The 22,936-nt window shown below is 49.4% G+C and overlaps 1 protein-coding gene across 2 annotated transcripts; it reads right to left on the reverse strand.

Annotated features, from left to right (window-relative positions):
• Positions 1–221: 221 nt before the first annotated feature.
• IFT27 (intraflagellar transport 27) lies at positions 222–22,936 on the reverse strand. 2 transcript variants are annotated; one of them, XM_052640536.1, is made up of 7 exons: positions 22,547–22,936; positions 15,978–16,057; positions 15,564–15,623; positions 12,603–12,662; positions 8,796–8,913; positions 7,768–7,877; positions 222–980 (listed from the first exon to the last, which is right to left on the reverse strand). In XM_052640536.1, the coding sequence occupies exons 1-7, from the start codon at positions 22,578–22,580 to the stop codon at positions 882–884; spliced, it is 561 nt and encodes a 186-aa protein (XP_052496496.1). In that variant the 5' UTR covers positions 22,581–22,936; the 3' UTR covers positions 222–881. The 2 variants fall into 2 exon arrangements, with proteins under 2 accessions (XP_052496496.1, XP_052496498.1); XM_052640538.1 differs by lacking the exon at positions 12,603–12,662.

A 22,936-nucleotide genomic window follows, 5' to 3' on the forward strand; every position in this document is an offset into this window, starting at 1 on the left:
CCAGTGCTTGGACATCTCCACTCCCACCCAGTGGGGGACTGAAGGAGGGCTATGACCCTCTGGGGCACTGGAGCAGAAAGAAGCCGAGACTTCGGGGTGAGGGTGACAGTCGGAGGTGGGCTGTGATGCCAGACCTCGGCCCGCAGCCCTGATGTAAGAGGCACTGAGGAATTTCCACGGGTCTTTAATCAGGGGAGTGAAATGATGAAAGCGGTGTTTTAGGAAGATTAATCTGGCAGCAGAGACAGGATGGAAAACAGTCAAGCTCAGTGCAAAGAATTACGACTGCTGCCCGGCTCGCTGAGAGGCGGGGTCATTAAAGGAAAGTGGCCTCATTCTTGGCTCCCTGGGTGCTCAGGGTTCCTGGCAGCTGGGAGGGGGCTGGGTCTTTATCAAGAAGAGGCACCCAGGGCGGCCGGCAGAGGGCACTATTTTGCCAGGGACAGAAGTCATCACCAGGGAGCTCCGGCATCCGGAAAGGGGCAGACAGACAGCAAAACTGAGTCTGTTAGAACAAGGAGAGGGCCATCAGCCCCCTGGTCAGGCGACAACTTCCAAGCTGAGCATCTCGACTCTGGCAAATTGTGGGTGGGCTCTTGTTAGGGGGTGTCCTTCAGGGAGAGCAGGATGCCCACTGTCCCAAGGGCCAGCTGCCACCACTGGAGGCTCCGGTGCTACTCTGGGAGCAGCGGCCAAACTGTAAAATGGTTCCAGGGCTGCCCTGGCCAAGAACAGAACGAGCTGCTGCTTCTCCATTTTCTCCTTTTATTTAAAGCTGTCACGATAGACTGGAAGTGGCAGGCAGCTCCATCTTCTCCCATCTTCTGAAGAGACGGAGCCCAGGGCCGGGTTCTGTCGCAGGAAACGGTCTGGCCAGCCTCTTACACCAGCGCCTGGAAAACCTCCAGCTTCTCCCGGTACAGGTGGTGAAACTGCTTGGCCAGGTAGTGGAAGGGGGCCTCGTAGTTTTCCATCTCTTTCTGGAGAGACAAGTTGAAGAAGGGTTGGCTGGCTTTAGGGTCGTTGCAGACGGCTGGCATTCCCCATTCCCCCCTCTCGTCAGGCGCTCCGACCTCTGACCCAACCTCTTCTTCCCAGCACTTGGGGCCGCTACTACGGTTCTGCCCATTTTACAAGAAGGCAGCCGAGATGCAAAGAGATGAAGATCGCTTGCCGAAAGCCACACACTTGCCCGTGATGGAGCTGGGTCTGAACCTAGACCTGTTCCCACAGAGCCTGTGCTTTTAGCCACTCTCACTCTGTGTGACAGGACATCAAAATGAGACTCATTCTTGCTTAGCTTTGCCTGAGGTCCCAGAGGTCAAAGCAAAACAACAGATGGCATGCTCTGGAGGGAGGGCCAAGCAGGATAGAGGTGGGGGTGTGTGTGTGCGTGCTGATGGGATGTGGGCACTTCTCTTCTCCCTCACCCTGAGGTCAGTGGGAGAGTCCCAAGAGAAGCCTACAGCCCTGGGACTTAGGAAGGTGCTGGACCCAGGCTTAGAAGGCACTGAGGTGAGGCTGGGGCTGGCTGTTTGGATGGCTGAGCAGGACAGGAAAGAAAGCCTGCACTACCTCCTCTGTCAAACTGGGGTTGCAGCCGAGCTTCCCTGGACCAGCAGAGGGCCCTGCAGGAGCCCAGTGTGAAGCTGTCCTAAAGGGACCTCATGGGGACAGCCCCCAGGAGGGTGATGGGTTCCACCACCAATGGATGGCCTGGAACCGAGGTTGCAGGAAGGGTGAGCAGGTGTCATCTATGAGGCGGAAGCTGCAGGTGAGAGAGTGCCCCCTATGGGGGTAGGGAGGGCATCTCAGACACCTGGCAAGTCCAGAGGGGCCAGAACAGGTCCCAGCAAAGCGAGCTGGAGGGGAGGCACAGGTGTAGAAACACAGACGCAGAAGCCCAGTCCTGCTTCCCACAGCAGGCTCAGGGGGTGGAGCTGACTTTAAATCAAGAATTTTGACAGTCAATCAGGACTGGCCACTTTTATAACTGAAACAATGAGTAATTTTGTGACGAAAGGTGCCCAAAGGATTTTTTATTTTCTGAAAGATTAAAGTTCTGGAACTTGCCCTAGATTTTCTCCATCCCGTGGGAAGAACCGGCCCTATAGGGCGAGCATGACAAACTCTGGGGGAAAGAAAATGATACTCTCTCCACTTAGCTATCGTTTGTCACTCTCTATGTGCGTGCCCATGGGTATTAAAAAAATTTTTTTTTAAAGCAATAAGTTGGCAGAAGAAAACACCCACTACTTTCAAGACAGTAGCTCAAACTATGAATGCATGAGTACTTGTTTCCAGACCATCCTTGCCTGCTGGCAGAAGTGCAGTCTTGAGAAGAGACAATGAAATAGTCCCACTAAAATGGAAGGACTTCCAAACCAAAGGATGTAACGAGGTTATCAAGCTCAGTGCCTCTGTTTTACAGACAGTGGTCTGGGGTCCCAGGCATGCAGTGGCCCAGCTGGCTTAGGCAGAGCCCAGCCTAGAATTCAGAGGCCCCAAGTATGAGAAGAGCAGCCTTTCCACTCTGCCAGACAGGGTGACAGAAATAGGTATGTGAAACCAGATCCTGCAGAGAAAGTTCCTGGACTTTCCGGGAAGGCAAGTCCCAAGGCAGAGGAGACAAGTCACCAACAGAAGAACCAGAAGTGTCAGTGTGGAAAGGGGGCTGAGGAATGAGAGGACCACTGGTGGCCCAGACAAGTGTCTATACTAAGTTCTATACAACTACCAAGGACTGGAAGGCTGTCACTCTGCAGCAAGACATAAGAGGAATAATTCAGTTGTATCTGCAAGGTGCTTTGGGTTGTAGAGTGTAACATCCTAAGCAATGTCAAACAGCAAAACTTTACCTCGGTTGAAAGTGTAGTTAAGTGTTGAATGGGAAGGGAATGAGGCCAGCAAAGCACACACTTGAGGATTTCTAAATGAACCTGAAAGCTCTTAAAAGCTAGATCTTACAGAAAACACAACATAAAAAGTCGGGAATTCAATGGAGGCGAGCCTCTTTATACACACGGAGTGCTCCTGAAGTAGCAGATGCAAACGGAACCATCTTCCAAATGCGCTAGAGGGCTTGCCAATGACAGGAGTCCTTTTGTTCGATGACAAATCATAGTCTCGCGGACATCTTTGGACACCTGTAGAGTAGGTCTGCTTTGCATGAAGAATCTTTAGAGCAGGGTCAGACTAGCGCTTAATCTGACCGAGAATTCTTCCCCTGCTGCTGCTGCTGCTGCTGCTGCTGCTGCTAAGTCACTTCAGTCGTGTCCGACTCTGTGCAGCCCCATAGACTGCAGGCCACCAGGCTCCACCATCCCTGGGATTCTCCAGGCAAGAACACTGGAGTGGGTTGCCATTTCCTCTCCCCCTAGAGACTCCCAAAGTGGGCTCTGTGGGAGGCCAGAATCCCTTCTAGAAGGTTATCGAGCTGGGCAGGGCTGTGTTCTAGTTCTGGTTCTATCCTTGTTAGCTGGGTGACCAGGGAAAGCTATGCAGTCTTTCTGAGTCTGTCACCAGTGAGATAAAGAGAGCAGCAGGGCTGTTGGAAGCCTAAATAGATAATGTGTGCAAAACACCTGGCACACAGTAGGTACTCAACAAACATCAGTTTCCTCCCCCTCTTCTTTCTGCAAGAGGAGCCATCCCTATGGACCTTTCTTGAACTTGCTTTTATTTAGTATTGCCCAACTTCTTAGAAGGAGAAGGCAATGGCACCCCACTCCAGTACTCTTGCCTGGAAAATCCCATGGAAGGAGGAGCCTGGTAGGCTGCAGGCCATGGGGTCGCTAAGAGTAGGACACGACTGAGCAACTTCACTTTCACTTTTCACTTTCATGCATTGGAGAAGGAAATGGCAACCCACTCCAGTGTTCTTGCCTGGAGAATCCCAGGGACGGGGGAGCCTGATGGTCTGCTGTCTATGGGGTTGCACAGAGTCAGACATGACTGAAGCAACTTAGCAGCAGCAGCAGCAGCAGCAATTTCTTAGAGCAGTAAACAATGCATTAAAAATTTTTAACTTCTGTTTAAAGAAATACTTTAAATTTTTTTGGTGTGAAAAGGCCAAATATTGAGGCGTGTCAGGAAGTCAAAGAGGAACGACAAAGGACCCCAAATAGCCAAAGCAATCATAAGAAAGAACAAAGTTGGAGGCATCATAGTTCCTATTCAAACCATACTGCGAAGTTACAGTATTCAAAACAATGCGACACTAATATTAAAAACAGATACAAAGAGCAATGGAACAGAACTGAGAGCCTGGATATAACCATATACAGATATGGTCATCTAATATTTGACAGGGGAGTCAAGAATACTCAAAGGGGAAAAGACAGTCCCTTCAGTGCTGGGAAAACCAGATATTCACATGCAAAAGGATGAAACTAGAACCCTAACTGACACCACTCACAGAAATTAACTGAAAATGAATTAAAGACATGAACCTAAGACATGAAGTCATAAAATTCCTAGAAGAAAACATTGGGGAAAAGATCCTTGACACTGGCTTTGGCAATGATTTCACGAATATGACACCAAAGGCATGAGCGACAGAGGCACAAACCAGTGAGCGGGACGACAGCAAACTGACGAGCATGTGCACAGCCCGGGGGGCCATCAGCAAGACGGAAAGGCAGCCTGCAGGATGGAAGGACACATGTGCAAGCCACACATCGCATCAAGGACTAACACCCAAAACACACAAGGAATCTGTGCAACTCAGCAGCAAAAACATAAATACTATGATGAAAACAATGGGCAAAGAACCAACAACAGATGTTTTTCCAAAGAAGGTATTCAAAGGACCGACAAGTATATGCAAAGGCGCTCAGCATTAGTAACCATTGGGGAAATGCAAATTAACCACATTATGTCACCTCCCACTGTGAAGATGACCATCACCAAAACGACAAGAGACAGCAAGTGCTGGTGACGACGTGGAGAAGTGGGAAGCCGTGTGCACTGCCGGTGGGTATGAAACTGGCGCAGCCAGTGTGGAAAGCAGGATGGAGGTCCCTCAAAAATTAGAAATAGAGCTGCATATGATTCAGACTCAGACCCACTTCTGAGTCTGTAACCAAGGAAATGAAATCACTATCTTGGAGAGATGTCTTCATCGACGACAACAGTCACGACATAGAAATAATGTAAGTGTACACTGATGAGTGGATAAAGGCAATGTGGTCCACACACAGAGGAATACTATTCAGCCACAAAAAAGGACATTCTGCCATTTGTGACAACGTGAATGAATCCTGAGGGTATTATGCTAAGTGAGCTAAGCCAGACGAGAAAGACAAATATTGCTATGTTGTCACCTATAAGTGGGATCTAACAAAAGACAACTCAGAAACAGAGTAGATTGGTGGTTGCCGGGGCAGTGAGGGTGGGGGGTAGGAGAAAGGGGTGAAGGTGATCAAAAGGTACAAAACCTCCAGTTTTAAAATGAGTATGTTGTGAAGATGGAATTATAAAGAAAAAAGAAAATCAAACAGCAGTAACTAACACAACATTTTAAAGCAAATACACTCCAATAAAAAAATAAAACAAAAAAAAATGGCTGTGTAAGACAACTGTGGCTGCATTTAGTAAGAAGAGAGGAGGAGATGGGCTTGGGTAAGTCTCAAATGGCATTTGGTTGTATTTCCTTTTTAATTACAGCTTTCTTAACCGAGCTGCTGGTGGTGCTTCTGTTGGCATCAGCTCAGGGGGGACTAGTTAACCTGCACAGTTAATATCAAGTGCCGAGCTGCAGCCTCCCCAGACATCATTTATACCCGCCCATTTCAATCATGTAGCAGCAAACACCTGACCAGAGTTTAAATGTCCAGCCTAGTGGCCGCTGGTGATGAAAGCTGGGAGTCAAGGTTAATTTCTGAGTTCTATCAAGAATTCCAGAGAATGTGGGATATTAGGGTGAGGAGGCAATTTCATGAATGTGGGTGGAAGAGGAGGGAAAATGAAATATTGTTTGCTGAGGGTGGAAGAGTTACTGCTTTGCTCAAAGGCGTGAGGCGTACAACATGGGTAACCTTCTATACAGTAAAAGCTCACTAACTGGAACTTCATTAATGTAGCATTTGTGATTATTGGACCAGAGGCAAGACTGACATTTACCTCCGTACAATCTAGGAATACAAAGATTTAGTGAGTAATAATAGTATAAATGAGATTACTGGGGGGAATATTTATACTTAAAAAAAGCTAACATTGACAGAGCGTTGACTATGTCCCAGATTTTGTGCTGTTTTTATATTCACCATCTGACTTAATTGTCATATTTATTACTCAATGAGGAATATATTTCATCATCCCTATTTAATAGGTGAGGAACCTGAGGCACAAACAGGTTAAATAACACTTAAGGGGCCCACAGATAGGGCTTCTATTCACCATCAGGGGACAGAGCACCCGATTCTACTTGCTACACTTTCCTTAAGGAAAGCATGCTGCTTTGGGGGTCTTTAGGAAGTTCACATCCAGGGACTTCCACGGTGGCCCAGTGGCCAAGACTCCACCTTGCAATGCAGGGGATGCATCTTCGAGCCCTGGCTGGGGATCTGAGATCCCATATGCCATGGGGCAACTAAATTTGCACCCTGCAGCTACTGGGCCTGCGTGCCACAACTGGAGAGTGTGTACCACAACGGGAGATCCCGCACGGCAATACAACAAAGACCCCCACGCACCGCAACTAAGACCCAGTGTAGCTAAATAAAAAAAAACAGATCACCTCCATATAGGAATTGAACAGCAGCATCTGTCGAGTTTTGTAGATGCAACAAGAGTGCCTATAACTTAAGTGGAGTTTGAGCAGAAAACAACCTCAGGGCTATTTATTAAGTAGCCCACTGATTCTCTGCGAGAACCAAAGAATCAAGGCCAGAGGCCACAGGGCCGGGAGTGAGGTCCAAGTGACCACTAGGGATGTTTCAGGCTGTGCCAGGCGTGGCGAGTTTACCCAGGAGCCCCAGGAAGGCGTTGGCCCCTGGCCCCTACTGGCTCTGAAGTGGATGTTTCTGGGTGGCTCCTGCAGGGGGCAGTGTTCACTTGATCCCCTGCCATCATCGCACTAGCGTTCATCCAACTGGTATAGCCTGGGTCACATGCCTGCACCCCGGCTGCAGGGAACTCAGAACTCCCCACATAGGAGGGGCTTCACGTGACATTGTGAACATGCCAAAATCATGATATCATGTATTGAAAGTGCTGGGAACAAACTACTCTGTCCCACTTCCTGAGGGCTCCTGTGGCCTGGAGTAACTCTGGGGCTGCAGCAAGGTGGCAACGGGGAGCAGTGAGGGGAACCAGAAGCCGGGGGTCCCAGTCCTGGTGCAAGCCTTTATGAGTCACGTGACCTTGGGCCAGTCACGTCACCCCATCAGGAAGTGGGAAGTATGGACCAGCTCCTGGATCAGGGGACTGATTCTGAGGGCCTATAAAATAATGTGCCAACAACGCCATAACCATGATGCCTCCTGCAGATGTCCAGCAGCACTGCGACTGAACACAACACGCTTGTATTCCTTACTAACTGCTATCCAGCTTTTCCTAGGGCTGGCTGGCTGATCCACCTCATTGTAACACACGAGTGACTTGCTATATTGAGAGGAGATCTCAGGCGAAGGATCTAACATCAGTTCCAAATCAGGCTCTGTGTATGGTGTGGTAACAACTTAATGCATGCAAGGTCACGTGAAAAACTGCTTCCAGCCAAGGCCCCGCTGCAGACTGGGCTATGGCGCAGGCGGTGGTACTTACCACGGATGTTTCAAAACATTCCAGGCCTTGGCCCAGTGCCCACGCCTGGGCCTGGGCCATATCCACCACTCGCCTGCCAGCCAGGTCTGTCTTGTTCCCCACCAGCACACCTACTCGAAAGAGACAATCAGAGCATTGCATTATAACCATGGCTGTCTGGGAGGACAGCTGGAGAGAAAAAACAGCAAGCAGCCTACTTCTGAGGGGTATGAAATGTCATCTGAGAGAGGCCATCTGACCCCAAGTGGTGGGCACCAGCAGACTCTGCACTGGGCCCCAGGGGCCGAGGCAGAGTGGGCGGCAGAGTGCATGCATGTTCCACCTGCAGTTTTCGTTCAGCCCCTTTTCTAGACCTTGAAGGTACCTGCCTGCCTTGTCTCCTTAAGGCTCCGAGTGCTGTGAAGGCGAGGACCAAACCGATGTGAGCATTTGCGATCACTTCTAGCGCATGGAGCAAACTTTCAAAACAGTCATTAATACTAATCTGAGGGCTGGGCTCGGAGTCAGGGATGCAGAGGTAATTTAGTTCTGTTGCCAGCTGTATCCGCTGCAGCTAATTTTTGAGCCTGCCTCTGGAGATTGCTTTCCCTGGTCTCTAATGAGGAGAATTTGTTGATCTCACATAGGGATGAGAAATAAACTGATTGAGAGCATTCAGAAGTGACAGCGGGCCTTGCATGTTTCCTGGTGCCCCACATACAGGAGAAAATGAGGGCTGTTTCCCTGGGCTGAGCCTTCCAGAAACAACTCGCATTCATATCCCAACACCTTCCCCCTTAGTATCTTTGAGTTGCCCCACAACCCTGCCAGATGGGCATCACCAGGTCCATTTTACAGACTCAGAGGTGTGGCAACTCACCGAGGTTGCCAGGGCTCCGAAGGGGCAGAGCCAGGGTACAGTCCAGATTGCTACACTCAAAGCCCAGAGCATCTTGTTTTTGCACCCACAGGTACCTTTGCAGTGACCTTGTGCCCTTCAACTCAAAGGAGAGGAGCTGCTGGAAACCCTGGATGCCTGCAGCTCTTACCTGGGAGGGTGGTCCCTGGAATCTGAGACCGAGCCTTCTCCAGCCACTTGCTGCAGTTGGTAAAGGACTGCTCGTTGGTCACGTCGTAGACAAGACACAAGACACTGGGACTCTCCCACTAGGCAAGGGGACAGGATGCAAACACGTCACTGACGGCGAAAGTGACTTCTAGGCGGGGAGGCAATGTGGCCTTCTAAGGGAAGGGACACGTGGATGGAGGGAAATGAAAAATCCTAAAGGGGATATGAGTCAGAAAACCGGGCCACACCCATGGACGAAAACGATTTACTCACAGGTAGAATGGGAAGGCCTAGGCGCAGTGACCGTGAAGCTGAGAGCTCCAATCCACGCCAGGCTCTCTGCTAGGCATTTTCTGTGCGTCACTATGAAACCTCCCAACTCTGCAGGGCTGGTCTGAAGATCCCTACCATGTCGCTGAAGGTACTGAGTTCAGAGTGGGTAACTGACTTGCCCAGGTCACATGGGATTCAAACACCAGGGTGGAGCTGATGCCTTTCTCTACCCAGCAACGCTTTGTCTGCCTCGGTTCCATGAACTGATTCTGCTACTTGTTCTCACTGAGGGCCCACTCTTATGCAAGTTGATATGCTTTTCTGCTCTGCAGGCCTGAAAGCGCATCCTTTTTTTTCATTAGCCAGTCGCTGGAAGCTGGTTTGCTAACATCTTCTTAATAAGGGTCAGCTTTTTAAAATGCAAAGGGTATGTTCTGCTTCTCCAGCAGTGTGTCAGCCCTAATCCAAACCAGATCAGCCACTGAACAGGGTTCATGGTCCCAGTTAAGAACTAAGGCTAAGCTCTCAGGAGCCGGCACCCTCTGGGGCTGCTCAGAGTCCTGGGCCATCCTGCTCCCTGGCACAGGCTGTGGGACTGTGCTGATATGTGTCCTGGTCTCTGGGGAACCCCATTATGCACAATTAGAGACCGGTTTATTGCTAAGGTGTTATCACCTCCCAGGGTGTGAGGGAGAAGCCTTTTCCTTTTAGCTATCCTTGGAAGCTCAGCCTGGAATTGGCTCTGCAGGCCTCTAGGATGGGAGGAACTTAGACTAAATTGATGATGCCCTCACACTTTCATTTCACAGACTAACTCAAGAACTCTAGCTGAAGCCACACTGACCACCTCTGTGTATATGCAGGAGAGGCCTTCTTCCTCCAGGCCTCAGTGAGTGGACCCAGGATGGGCAGCAGGCGGCCCTGACTTCCCCAGACACATTATCCCCTCTGCCAGGCAGCACCAGCCATTATGTAGGCACGTGGTAAAACACCAAGAACTCATGCATGAGGCCAGCCTTGTGTGAAATTACCATCACTAGATCTATTTCTCTTAGACAAAAAAAGAAAAAAAAGGAGGGGGGCAGCAAAAATTTCTATTAAAATGTAGCTGTTCTTGGAAAGGCAGGGGTTCTGGAGATCTCAAACCTTCTAATGAGCTCACTGGCCCAGATTAGCAGAAGGTACAGCAAACTGGATCCGAAGAGGAAGGGTGGGCTGGCTGGAGGAGCCTGGGCAGCAGGGGCGGGTCCCAAAGCAAACCTAGATGGGGCGGGCTTGCAACTATGGGCACAATAAAGGACAGAAATGGTATGGACCTAACAGAAGCAGAAGATATTAAGAAGAGGCGGCAAGAATACACAGAAGAACTATACAAAAAAGATCTTCACAACCCAAATAAACATGATGGTGTGATCACCAACCTAGAGCCAGACATCCTGGAATGCAAAGTCAAGTGGGCCTTAGGAAGCATCACTACAAACAAAGCTAGTGGAGGTGATGGAATTCCAGTTGAGCTATTTCAAATCCTAAAAGATGATGCTCTGAAAGTGCTGCACTCAATATGCCAGCAAATTTGGAAAACTCAGCAGTGGTCACAGGACTGGAAAAGGTCAGTTTTCACTCCAATCCCAAAGAAAGGCAATGTCAAAGAATGCTCAAACTACAGCACAATTGCACTCATCTCACATGCTAGCAAAGTAATGCTCAAAATTCTTCAAGCGAGGCTTCAACAGTAGGTGAAGCATGAACTTCCAGATGTTCAAGCTGGATTTAGAAAAGGCAAAGAAATCAGAGACCAAATTGCCAACATCCACTGGATCATGGAAAAAGCAAGAGAGTTCCAGAAAAACATCTACTTCTGCTTTACTGACTATGCCAAAGCCTTTGACTGTGTGGACCACAAAAAACTGTGGAAAATTCTGAAAGAGATGGGAATACCAGACCACCTGACTTGCCTCCTAAGAAATCTGTATGCAGATCAAGAAGCAACAGTTAGAACTGGATAGGGAACAACAGACTGGTTCCAAATAGGGAAAGGAGTATCTCAAGGCTGTATATTGTCACCCTGCTTATTTAACTTCTATGCAGAGTACATCATGAGAAACACTGGGCTGGATGAAGCACAAACTAGAATCAAGATTGCTGGGAGAAATATCAATAAGCTCAGACATGCAGATGACACCACCCTTATGGCAGAAAGTGAAGAAGAACAAAAGAGCCTCTTGATAAAAGTGAAAGAGGAAAGTGAAAAAGCTGGCTTAAAACTCAACATTCAGAAAATGAAGATCATGGCATCTGTTCCCATCACTTCATGGCAAATAGATAGGGAAACAATGGAAACTGTGACAGACTTTATTTTTTTGGACTCTAAAATCACTGTAGATAGTGACTACGGCCATGAAGTTAAAAGACGCTTGCTCCTTGGAAGAAAAGTTATGTCCAACCTAGATAGCATATTCTAAAGCAGAGACATTACTTTGCCAACAAAGTTCTGTCTAGTCAAAGCTATGGTTTTTCCAGTAGTCATGTATGGACGTGAGAGATGGACTATAAGGAAAGCTAAGTGCTGAAGAATTGATGCTTTTGAACTGTGGTGCTGGAGAAGACTGTTGAGTCCCTTGGACTGCAAGGAGATCCAATCAGTCCATTCTAAAGGAAATCAGTCCTGAATATTCATTGGAAGGATTGATGCTGAAGCTGAAATTCCAATACTATGGCCACCTGATGTGAAGAACTGACTCATTTGAAAAGACCCTGATGCTGGGAAAGATTGAAGATGGGAGGAGAAGGGGACGACAGAGGATGAGATGGTTGGATGGCATCACCGACTCGATAGACATAAGTTTGGGTAAACTCCGGGAGTTGGTGATGGACAGGGAGGCCTGGCGTGCTGCAGTCCATGGGGTTGTAAAGAGTTGGACATGACTGAGTGACTGAACTCAACCGAACTGGAAGGTGAGCCATGCTATGGGACCTCGAGGGCACCCCCTAGTGGGGAAGGAAATCTTTGCTCTAGGCCTAGGAGGTGGCATGTGTGCTAAGCTGCTTCAGTCATGTCCGACTCTGTGATCCCATAGACTGTATGCCAGGCTTCTCTGTCCATGGGATTCTCCAGGCAAGATTACTGTAGTGGGTTGCTGTGTCCTCCTCCAGGGGATCTTCCCAAGCCAGGGATCGAACCTGCATCTCTTAAGTTTCCTGCATTGGCAGGCAGGCTCTTTATCACTAAAAAAAACATCCCTAGGAGGCGGTTGCCTAAGAAGAGTCACCAGAGTCGGAGGCTACTCTGGCACACTGGGAGCCCAGCTGGTCCAGAGTTGGGGGGAGGGGCAATCACAAATCACATTCAAAAGCTGCTCTACCTGCCAAGGGGCCACAAGCCCCAAGGCTGGGAGGAATGACCCTTAAAGAATGTTGCCATGGTCACCTCTCCTGGCGACTGGAGTGCAGTGGGCATTGTTAAGGGGCAAACCTTTGGAGGGAGGCGGAGGTTAGAAAAAAGACTGATACTTGCCAATTTATCCAGCATTTCAGAAAACAGCTCTTTGCCGGCTGAGTCAAAAATAAACAGTTCCTGGAATCAGAAAGGCCGGTCTCAGAAAGTTGAGGAAACCCCTGCACACACAGATAGCACTCCCGCTCACCTTTAGGATGATCCACGCATGCACACATGCACATATATTTATCTCTTGCCCTCGGCAGGCAGAAGAGGATGGGAAGAGCAACGAACTCAGGTACAACTGTTTCCCACCCCAAGCAGCCCCTTCTGGGTGGCGTCTCACCTCTTCTAACCTCGAGTGCAAAAATACCAGGAACAAGCTGACTCCCCACCTGGCAGAACAGAATGCTAAACAGGCTGACAAGTGCTCTGGTTTCCAAAAGGTCATTCTGCACTTTGTTAACCAAATTGATTTTCAAATCTTGAAAAACGATCCTGTTTAAAGGAGGTCACGGAGGAGGCCTGGGGAAGGCATTTAAAGTAGGGCAGTCTGTCAGGGTTCTGGACAGCTGAGGCTTGATGCTGGCGGAGGGCTCAGATGACCCTTCTGTGTCCCAACCTTTGCCGGCCCAGGTGAGAGCCCCTCCCCATTGCTGCCACTCCAGGAAGTCTCCCTCAGTGCCCCTGTAATTTCCCACTGGCCCTGGTGACCAGCACACGCTGTCTGAAGGTCAGCATCACCCTCTGCTTTGCACACTGGTGATGGCTGCATTCATTCTATCCCTTCTCACTGCATGCCGGGTACTGAAAATTGCTTTTGCTCACGGACTGCTCTGACAATCTGGCAATTCTTAAACCTTCTCTCCAGGAAAGTACATGCAAACATTGTTGTTTGGTTGCTAAGTCGTGTCTGACCCCATGGACTGTGGCCCGCCAGGCTCCTCTGTCCATGGGATTCCCCGGGCAAGAATACTGGAGGGGGTTGCCATTTCTTTCTCCAGGGCATCTTTCTGACCCAGGGATCTTCTGCACTGGCAGGCTGATTCTTTAGCACTGAGCCACCAGGGAAGCCCACAGGCAAATGTAACAGCTTGGAATTCAATTTCAAGGGTTGAGCTTTACCACAGAGAGATGCGGGTTAGGAACCTTGACACTCAGGAAGTTCTAAGGGTGAGGTCCAGAGTCCAGTCTTCCTCACTTTCTCTTCTTTTTCTCTATAGATTTTATTAATTGAATATAGACTTCTATTTATTAATAACATAATATATGGCTGCCCAAGTCACCAAATACTGTTACAAAATATCCCCTCACTTTTGCTAACTGAAAATCAGGATATTGCTTTATTCTTTTCTTCAAATCATTACAAAACTATGGGGTGGTAGAGACAGTCATATAATTAGGTTCTGGTTAACTCAATGGACATGAGTTTGGGCAAACTCCGGGAGATAGTAAAGGACAGGGAAGCCTGGCGTGCTGCAGTCCACGGGGTTGCAAAGAGTCAGACAGGACTGGGTGACTGAACAACAGTTAACTATTTCAGGAGGGAACCTGGCCATGGCAGTGTCACAGCTGAAATATGTACATCTGAGTTCCTAGCCTTCTTTTCTTTTGACAATTGTTGGCCTCACCTCCTCTTCTTCGTCCCTTCCCTACAGTGCTTCCCATGTTCCCCTCATTCTGTTCCCATCTAGACCAAGTCCTGGCACTACTGGGTAGCTACTCAGATGTGAGCAGGTCCTACTCCATCCTGGACATGGTCCTCCTTCCTTCCCCCACCTGGACACTGGTGATCAGAGCATGCCCAGAGATCCTTCTTCTCCTAGTCCTTGACCACCTCTTTCTAGTCAAGGACTACTGCTAACTTTCCAGCCTTGTCAAAATCAAGCAAGATAAAACCTCCAGCACAGGTTGGCACAGGCACACCAAGACCTAAATGGTGACTCAAAGTAACCAGGGGTTCATTATGCTAATGCATGCTAATGTAATAAATTAGCACTGCACTTTCTGCCCGCCCCCTGCACCCCCGCTGTGGGTTACACTTGGGTGCTTATGGGTAAGCCGCCTATGCATGAGGAGAAAAATTCTAGAACCTAAAGCTGTCAATCAACTTGTCAGTCAGACTATGCAGGGCACAGGGAGGGACCACTGCTCTAAAGACCCCAACCGTACCCCACTGTGGGGCTGCTTCTGATTTCCAAACAACCTGTTCTTTCTCAAGAGGATACTCTTGTTTTGCTTAATAAAACTATTGCTATTTAAAACTGTTCTATGTCAAAGACAAATATCATATGATATTGCTTAAATGTGGATTACAAAAAATGGGTACAAATGAACTTATCCTCAAAACAGAAATCAAGTTACAGACATAGAAAACAAACTTATGGCTACCAGGGGTCAACAGGGGGAGGGATAAATTGGAAGATTGGAATTGACACACACACACTACTATATATAAAACAGATAACTAATAAGGACCTACTGTATAGCACCAAGACCTCTACTCAATAGTCTGTAATGGCCCATTGGGAAAATAATCTGAAAGAGTGTATATATATAACACACACACACACACATATACATGGGGGCTTCCCTGGTGGCTCAGATGGTAAAGAGCCTGCCCACAATGCAGGAGACCTGGATTTGATCCCTGGGTTAGGAAGATCCCTTGGAGAAGGGCATGGCAACCCACTCCAGTATTCCTGCCTGAAGAATTCCAAGGACAGAGGAGCCTGGAGGGCTACAGTCCATGGGGTCACAAAGACTTGGACACAACTGAGCAACTACTGATATATATACCTGATTCACTTTGCTGTATACCTGAAACACAACTTTGTCAACTACATCCAATTTAAAAAAAAATAGCTGCCCTATGTCTCTCGACTGAAGTCCTTCCCCCAGAAGGCGAGAGCTAGGAAATCGCTATTCCCCAGGGATAGCGCTGCTTCTCTCCCAGGGAGGGGGACAGTGACCCCTGGGGTCCGCAGGCAGAGCCGGGGCAGCACTGAGCTCCCTCGGGAGAGCAAGGGGACCACTCACCACACTGTCCCCCGTGTCAGGGACTGGCACTGTCTTTACCACCAGATCCACCCCTGTTGTCTGTGGAGGAAAAGGAAGAACACATATGTCAGGGGGCCCCACGGGGTGTGTTGTCAGGAACAGCACCCCACCCTGGGAGGCATGTCCCTGGCTCCGGTATCTGTTCTGGGCTCACTTCTTGTGCAGAAGTCAGAGAGGACCTAGTCTCGTCCACCCCCCTGCCCGCGAGCAAGCTGTGTGTGGTGGCCAGCAGACCACAGGCTAGTCTGCTCCATATAGCTCCACACCCTGTGGCTTGTGGCCATTCGTCAGGTCTCTGAGGGTTTCTTAAGGACATTGGGAAAGTCACTCCCTTAGGGTTATCTGATCACTTCTCTTTAAGCCTCTGCCAGGCCTACTACACCCACATCTCACCAGGGTGTAGTTTTTCTGGAAATGGGTCCCGTCGCTGCGGAAGAGCTGTGCCAGGGCGGTTTTGCCCACGGTGGGGTCTCCTGCAAGGTCAGAGTAGAAGAAAAACACTGCTTTCACACTAATCTGACTCAAGGATCTCTCAATCCAGAAATTTAGTCTAGAAACCGAAAAACTTCAATGAGTTCTCAGAGAAAACGTGCCTGATTCTCATGGGAAATTGCCCTGGGGTTGCTGGAAGGGCAATGAGTCTGTGAGACCCATTTTCCAAACCAGCTTCATTTCTTCCGGGCTAATCCTTTCATCTACAAAAACTAACCCAGAAGGTAACAGTCGAAGGAGGGCTTCTGAGCACTGGAAACAGAACCGAGACTCTTCCACTGAAACATACCTGATGGGGAAAACCTATTCCTTACAAACTTGAATTTACTCTGAAGTCCTGAAGGTAAAAAGCTTCCCAGGTGGCGCTAGTGGTAAAGAACCCACCTGCCAATGCGGGAGATGTAAGAGACATGGGTTCAATCCTCGGGTCAGGAAGATTCCCTGGAGAAGGGCATGGTGACCCTCTCCAGTATTCTTGCCGGAGAATCCCATGGACAGAGGAGCCTAGTGGGCTACAGTCCAAAGGGTCACAAAGAGTTGGACACAACTGAAGTGACTTAACACTTGAAGGCAAGGAGGTATGACCAGGCACAGACTTATGGGTTCAGGTGACTAACTGAACCACTCTGAGCTTAGAGCATTCATCCTTAGAATCCTGCATAATTACTGGGGGGTAGAGGGGGTGAGAGTTAGGTGGGACCATATTTTTGACAGTCAGGGACTACATGTGCCACCTGAAACCCATTTCCAAAGGACATTTTCCACTTCTACCTCCTGGTATCCATTTGCAACCACTGTGGACGCATCTTCCCAGGGCCTCTCCTTTAAGTCTACTGGCAACAGCCACTGGTTCCTCTAAGTCCATCTTATACCTAAAGGGCCCATTTCCTCAACTTTCTTTTGTCAGTGGACAGCCCCATAAATTGGTACCTCCAAACTAAAAGTTAATGTCACATTTTCAAGTCTGAGACCGGGACCTTTCACAAGGTAGCAGGGGCAATTTGTTCTGGAGTTCCTCCCAGGCCCCAAGGGGTGCTGGAGACTCTCAGGCCTTATCCTTCACTCCCGTGCCCTCCCAACACCCCCACCAGTGGCTCTGTGTGGCCTCCTTTGATACCATGCTGTTTTCATTTGCAAGATCTTTTCCACCTTGAGCTTCACACTGACTCTCCCTCCATCACCCAGCACCTTGGCGGAACACCTGTCTTCTGCTTTCTCACCCCTTTGATCCTCAGCACAATCGCCATCAAGCTCACAGCCTTCTTAGTTGCATCCTTTGATGTCATCTCCTCACCTTGACCCACATCATGGGTGGCTCAGCGTTCCTTTCACTTGACTTGATAGCCCGCTGCTCTGTTCACTTTCCAGTTTTGACTTTTGTCACCTCATGTGAGACAATTACTTGACTACTCGTGACATTTCCTTTCACGTTGACTTCTCTGGGTCTGGATGAGCTAGTCAGGTCTTGCTTTTCTATCTGCTACCACTTCTTAGAAGGGAGCCAACATGGGTTGAGCCTCCGTTATGGACCCATTCATACAATCTCATTCACTCCTTCCCAGGCCCCTTACTTGACAGATGAAGATACTGAAACTCAGAGAGCTAAGTAATCTGCCTAGGATTCCAGTAGCACACTCTTTCTGCCAGTCCACCCCTCTCCTAGAGCTCAGGGACCCTTCTGGCCCATTTCTAAACTGCCCCTGTGGGTCCTCATCCCTGCAGCCTTTCAGGAGACAACTGTATCCACCCTCTTGACTTCAATTTTGCTTCTGCATCCAGTTGGAAATTGACTCCTCCCGCTTGTGAAATTCCCCACAGATTTGTTCTGGTTAATTTCATATATATTGCTTCCGACCGTCAGTCAGAGTTCCCCATACTTCTGGAAAACCTCTGGTGTTGGCTAAGGAAGGATCTGAGCATGCGCAGGAAGGGGAGCCAGCTGATAAACACGTTTGCAGAGCAACAAGATGACAAGTGCAAGTTCAAATAATGCAAGCTGAGAACCAAGGTGTCTGAGGGCACAGGGAGGAGAAAAGCTAATGAGGGCTTTCGTCAGCAGGGAGGACTTCCCTGGAGGAGGCTGAGCCCAGGGGTGATGGTGGGGACAGGGGACAACGGGTGCACTGCTTGATGGAGAGGGTGCCATCTGCAAGGTCACCTGTGACCTCATAATTGCCAAGTTCAGTGGTTTTCCCAGTCCTTCATGGTCCTTAGTGTCTCTGAAAGATGTCAGCTTGAAGGAGCATCCCTCCTTCCGCAGCCCTCTGGCCCTGGTGAGCCTGCACTGGCTTGGTCTTCCTGCTGCTCCTCCCCCTCCCCCCACGTGGACATTCTTGTGCATCCATCCTTAGTCCCCATCCACTCTGTCCCACTTACTCTCACTACCTTTGCTGTTACTTCATATGCCACAGTTCATCTCCCAAGCTTTGCATTTCCAACAACCTGTGGGTGTCTTCACTGCAATGCAGGGTCTTCACCCAATCTCAAGTGTGTCCACAGCCACGCTGGGGCCAGAGCGGTCCTGCCCACCTGTCTCACTTGTTCTGTTCACCATTCACTCTCACTGTCCTTAGACTTCACCCACAGTCACCTCTGAAGTCTCCACCTCCTTCCTCCCACACCCAGGCAACCTCCTCTTTATTCCTTACATCCTTCGCTGGGTCTCCAGCCCGAATTTCCTTTGTTGTCAGGGCTGACACTGCCCTAGTTACCTTAAACTTCAACTAGGTCTCTTGTCTCAGCCCCAAACTCATCCATCCGTGCTCTGCCTTGTGATGCTGGAGCTGGGGCTCCGCACACACATTTCTCCATCTCCCAGGGGCTTCCTGTCGACTCAGCCAATGTGAGTTCAAGAACTCTTCCAATGTGGAAGGCTGGTTGGGGGTAGGAAGAGGGGCTTGCTCCTTCTCCTTTGCTTGCAGTTTCTCCTAGCAGTCTCCTAGTGATGGCCTTCACCCCAGCAGCAGAGGTCGGCTGCTGCCTCCAGTTGTGTGGTTCGTGGTTCTGCACTTCTGGGCCAGCCTGAGTACATCCCCTCAGAGACACTAACATCGGTGGGTAGGGTCCCCTTCTCAGAGATCTGCAGCTCAATTCCGAGGGCCCTTCTGAGCTTCGGGGTTCTGATACCCAGCCATCTTCCCTCTGTTCCTGCAGCCCTGGGGTGAGGCTCCTTCCTGCATTTCCTCTGTGCTGCCTCGCTGTTTCCATTTGTCTTCCCAGCCCTCCAGTACGTGTTTAATGAACATCCCATGCTAAATCCTCACTATCTAGATACTGAGTGTAGTTTCAGCTTTTTGCCTGGACCCTACCTCATGTAGCACTCAGTACTAGAAGTGATCTTAAGACAAAGCCCCTCGGGACGGGCTGGACTTGTCTTTCCCTAAACACAGGACTGAGCTCCCGGCTAGCGGGCAATGGGTCCTAGTGATCTATGACAAGTGCTGACATCACACACCGGGTACCGCCCCAGCCGGGCAGTGTCCCCTCCTTGGCAATCTGGATCCTGGCTCGGGGAGTTGTCAAGCTTCTGACAACGCTGATCTCTACCTACCCCTTCAGTGTCATGACAATGTTGTCTCCTGGGTTTTTCAGTCTCTGACACCCGATGAACCAATTCCATACATTAGAACCTCTCTGCTGAAATGCCTAATGTATCTTCTGTTTGCTTGTCTAGGTCTGGACTGCAAAAACTTCCCAGTTGGCCCTATTTCCGTTTTGTTTTTTCTTGCTGCTTTTCTTTCACCCTGAGTTTGGCATCAACAGACAGGCCTTCCTAAAACAGAGCTCTCCCCCGGTGATGTGCTCACAGAGCCCGTCCAAAGATGCTTTCCACTGTGTATCCTTCTCTACCTTCCAACCCTGTCTCCGACTATCCCACACACAAGATCTGGGCTCTACCCTCCTGTTCTCTTGCTCCCTGATAATTCCTCAAAGAAAATCTTCTTCTAGGTCTCCCTAATACAAATCCTAATCCTGCTCAATTTTCTGCCAGGCAAAGCTCAAAGAATGTCCTTCTGATGACCAGCCTCTGAAGGTCATCTCTCGGTCCTCTGTCTTTACCTGCCTGGCTACTGTGGCTCACTGCTGGTGGCAGGAGACTAGGCAGAGCAACCTTCCAGGGGGGCACAATCATCACCCCCCATGTCTGCCAAGAGGCACTAAGTCCATGGTACTCAGGGCACAGATCCCAGCTCCAAGGCTTATGAGCTGTGTGACCTTGGTTCTGTAATCTCTCTGGGTCTCAGCTGCTACATCTCCAAAATGGGGAATAACAATACCCATCTCAGAGAATCATTATGAGGATTTAAGGAGTTAACATCTATAGCACCTGACATATATTAAGTAATATTTAAGTGATCTGGAAGCACATAAAATACAGATGAATGTTAAGTGTTGCTTTCTGTCTTCATCTGAAGCAGCACACAATTAGCAGCCGTGCCTAGAGGTATTCCTCTGGGAGCTGGCACACAAAGGGTGTTTGCTGCGTTAAAAGCGTTTGTGTGCAATCCAGGGCTTCCTTCAGTGTGGGAGTGGGCTGGGTTCATCCTGGGATTCCCAGTGCACGTTGCGTGGTGACTTACACATAGTAGGTGCTCAATAAATATGAGGACTGAATAAGCACTTGAATTATCAGGACCTTTGGTAGGTAGTTCTGTGAGAGAACAGACGCAGATTGACTCCGTTTAAAGAGCTGGTCAGTGCGGGAGGAGGTGCATGTGGTGGGGATGCGGTGGAGATGGGCTGTGCATAGTGATTCCCTGCACTGAGCTCTGTTGGTCCCTGGAAACTTCCAAGATGAGACAGATATCCTTAAGGCCTCAAAAGGAGGCTACAGATTGAGGGCTAGGTTGGAGTTTAGGAACGACTTATAAGGCCACGGATGAAATCAGGTAAAACTAGTATCTGAGGATGTGAGTATAAAGGACAAGGAGTCTAGAATCAAGGCCTGAGATGGTAGCCTGTGGGGCCAAGAACAAGCCCTGGAAATCAGATCACCTGGGTCTAGATACCAGCTCAGCCAAATCCAGCTTGTGTGACCCAGGGCAAATGCCCCAACCTCTCTAGGCCTCAGCTGCCCCATCTGTAGAGGAGAATGACGATAATCCTGACCCCATAGTGCTGTTGAGATGACCTGTGCTGAGGGTATAGCACAGCGCAGGCACAAAGATGATGCTCAGTAAGTTAGCTTCGTGATAGAAGTTGATTTAAAAAAGAAATAGGAGAAAGAACAGTCAGAGAGAGAAGCCCATTAAAAAAAAATCTAACTTCAGAGAAAAACGTCTTCACCTTATCCATGAGGAGACTGAGGCTCAGAGAAGTGCTTTGTCCAAGAGGACACAGCCAATCTGTGGAATTATTTTTGTTGCACAATACTGCCCCCGCTGGTGCTCTGGAAACTAGACACTGCTTTTGAAGACCGACCATTTCTCTTGCTCCAGCATGATCTGAGTGACTTCGATCAGTCATCTTTCTGTGTGACCCTTTTACTTCCAAACTGGAAAAGTCATTACAAACACCACCCCTTTCAGTCTGAAAGAGAAGAATAATAAAAAAAAGAATCTCCGTTTCCTCTACATAATCTCTCACTGCTTCTTTCCTGAATTGGTCAGAAAAACCTGGAAAGGTCACAGGTTCAACAGTAACACAAGTTAAGAATTATGGGGGTGAGCAGATCTGGAGGGTGGGAATCCCGGCTAGGACCTTCCTTCACTCGGGGGTGACCTTGGGCAAGAGACTTCATCTCAGTCCTCAATGAGGTCAGAACAATTGAGCGTCTAACCCAGGGTGCCATGCTGTGCTTAGTTGCTCAGTTGTGTCAGATTCTGCAACCTCATGCACTGTAGCCCGCTAAGCTCCTCTGCCCATGGGGATTCTCCAGGCAAGAATACTGGAATGGGTTGCTATTCCCTTCTCCAGGGGATCTTCCTGACCCAGGGATTGAACCGGGTTCTCCTGCACTGCAAGCAGATTCTTTACCAGCTGAGCTACCAGGGAAGCCCTACTCCACGGTGCTACCTACTGTGAAAGGGTTAAATGAAATACATGTGCCTGGCAACGCAGCAAGGACTCAGGAAAGTACATCTGTGCTCTGAGGTCCCAGGTCCATAATCCACCTAAGTCACCGATGCCTAACTTTGGAGTACAGCACATGGTTTCGTTAAAGAATTTATGGTGAGCTTAGCCTGATTTTGTTAAAAGCCAGTCTGCTCCTCTTGAGTACAGCTCCAATTGTTGACGGGGGTCTCAGAGTGTGACAGGGAGCGAAGGAAACCAGCCGCAGCTCCAAATGTGCTCTGGAAGATGATTATCCCATGCCTAATGGAATTTACTCTATCAGTAACTGCATTAGCTCGCCTTTGGGAGGGAGAAAGGGAAAGACGGTAGACAACTTACGTGAACAAAAGTTCTCAACAATATATGAAGTCTCTGGACTCCGGACACTGTATTCGCCCGCAAGTTTTCAGACTCACCTGCCAGGATGCATTTGGCTGCCAGCTTCACCATGGTAACCAACCACCTCCACGGACCAGACAAGAGAAGAGCGGCTGCTGGAGGCGTTGGTGGCCCTGTCTGGGAAGGGGAGTAGGGAGAACTGGCGCTCAAGGGGCCAGTGGCCGCGGTGGGGACCGGGACAATGGGGCCTGGACCCTCCGGGCAGCCCGCGGGGCGGTATCTGGCGCTAGGGTCGCGGTGGGGCGCGGAGGAGCGCTAGAAGGGGTCAAGTTCTTCAGAAGGCAGCCGGGAAGGTACCAGGGAGGTGATGCGGCTCCCGAACTCAGTCCAGCGCCCGGCAATGTGGTTCGGGAACAGTGACCCAGACACCCTCCGGCCCCCAGCCCCACTGTGGCTGCGATCGCCGG

The sequence above is a fragment of the Budorcas taxicolor genome, chromosome 5 (genome assembly GCF_023091745.1).
Source record: "Budorcas taxicolor isolate Tak-1 chromosome 5, Takin1.1, whole genome shotgun sequence".
NCBI classification, from domain to species: Eukaryota; Metazoa; Chordata; class Mammalia; order Artiodactyla; family Bovidae; genus Budorcas; species Budorcas taxicolor.

What these genes read in the sequence shown, in the direction of transcription:
- IFT27 (XM_052640536.1), bottom strand. Translation starts at nt 22,580, where the DNA reads ATGGTGAAGCTGGCAGCCAAATGCATCCTGGCAG. An exon ending in AGCCAAATGCATCCTGGCAG is followed by an intron (nt 16,058 to 22,546) that starts GTGAGTCTGAAA and finishes CTGACCTTGCAG; the next exon opens with GAGACCCCACCGTGGGCAAA. An exon ending in TCCAGGGACCACCCTCCCAG is followed by an intron (nt 7,878 to 8,795) that starts GTAAGAGCTGCA and finishes TCTTTCGAGTAG; the next exon opens with GTGTGCTGGTGGGGAACAAG.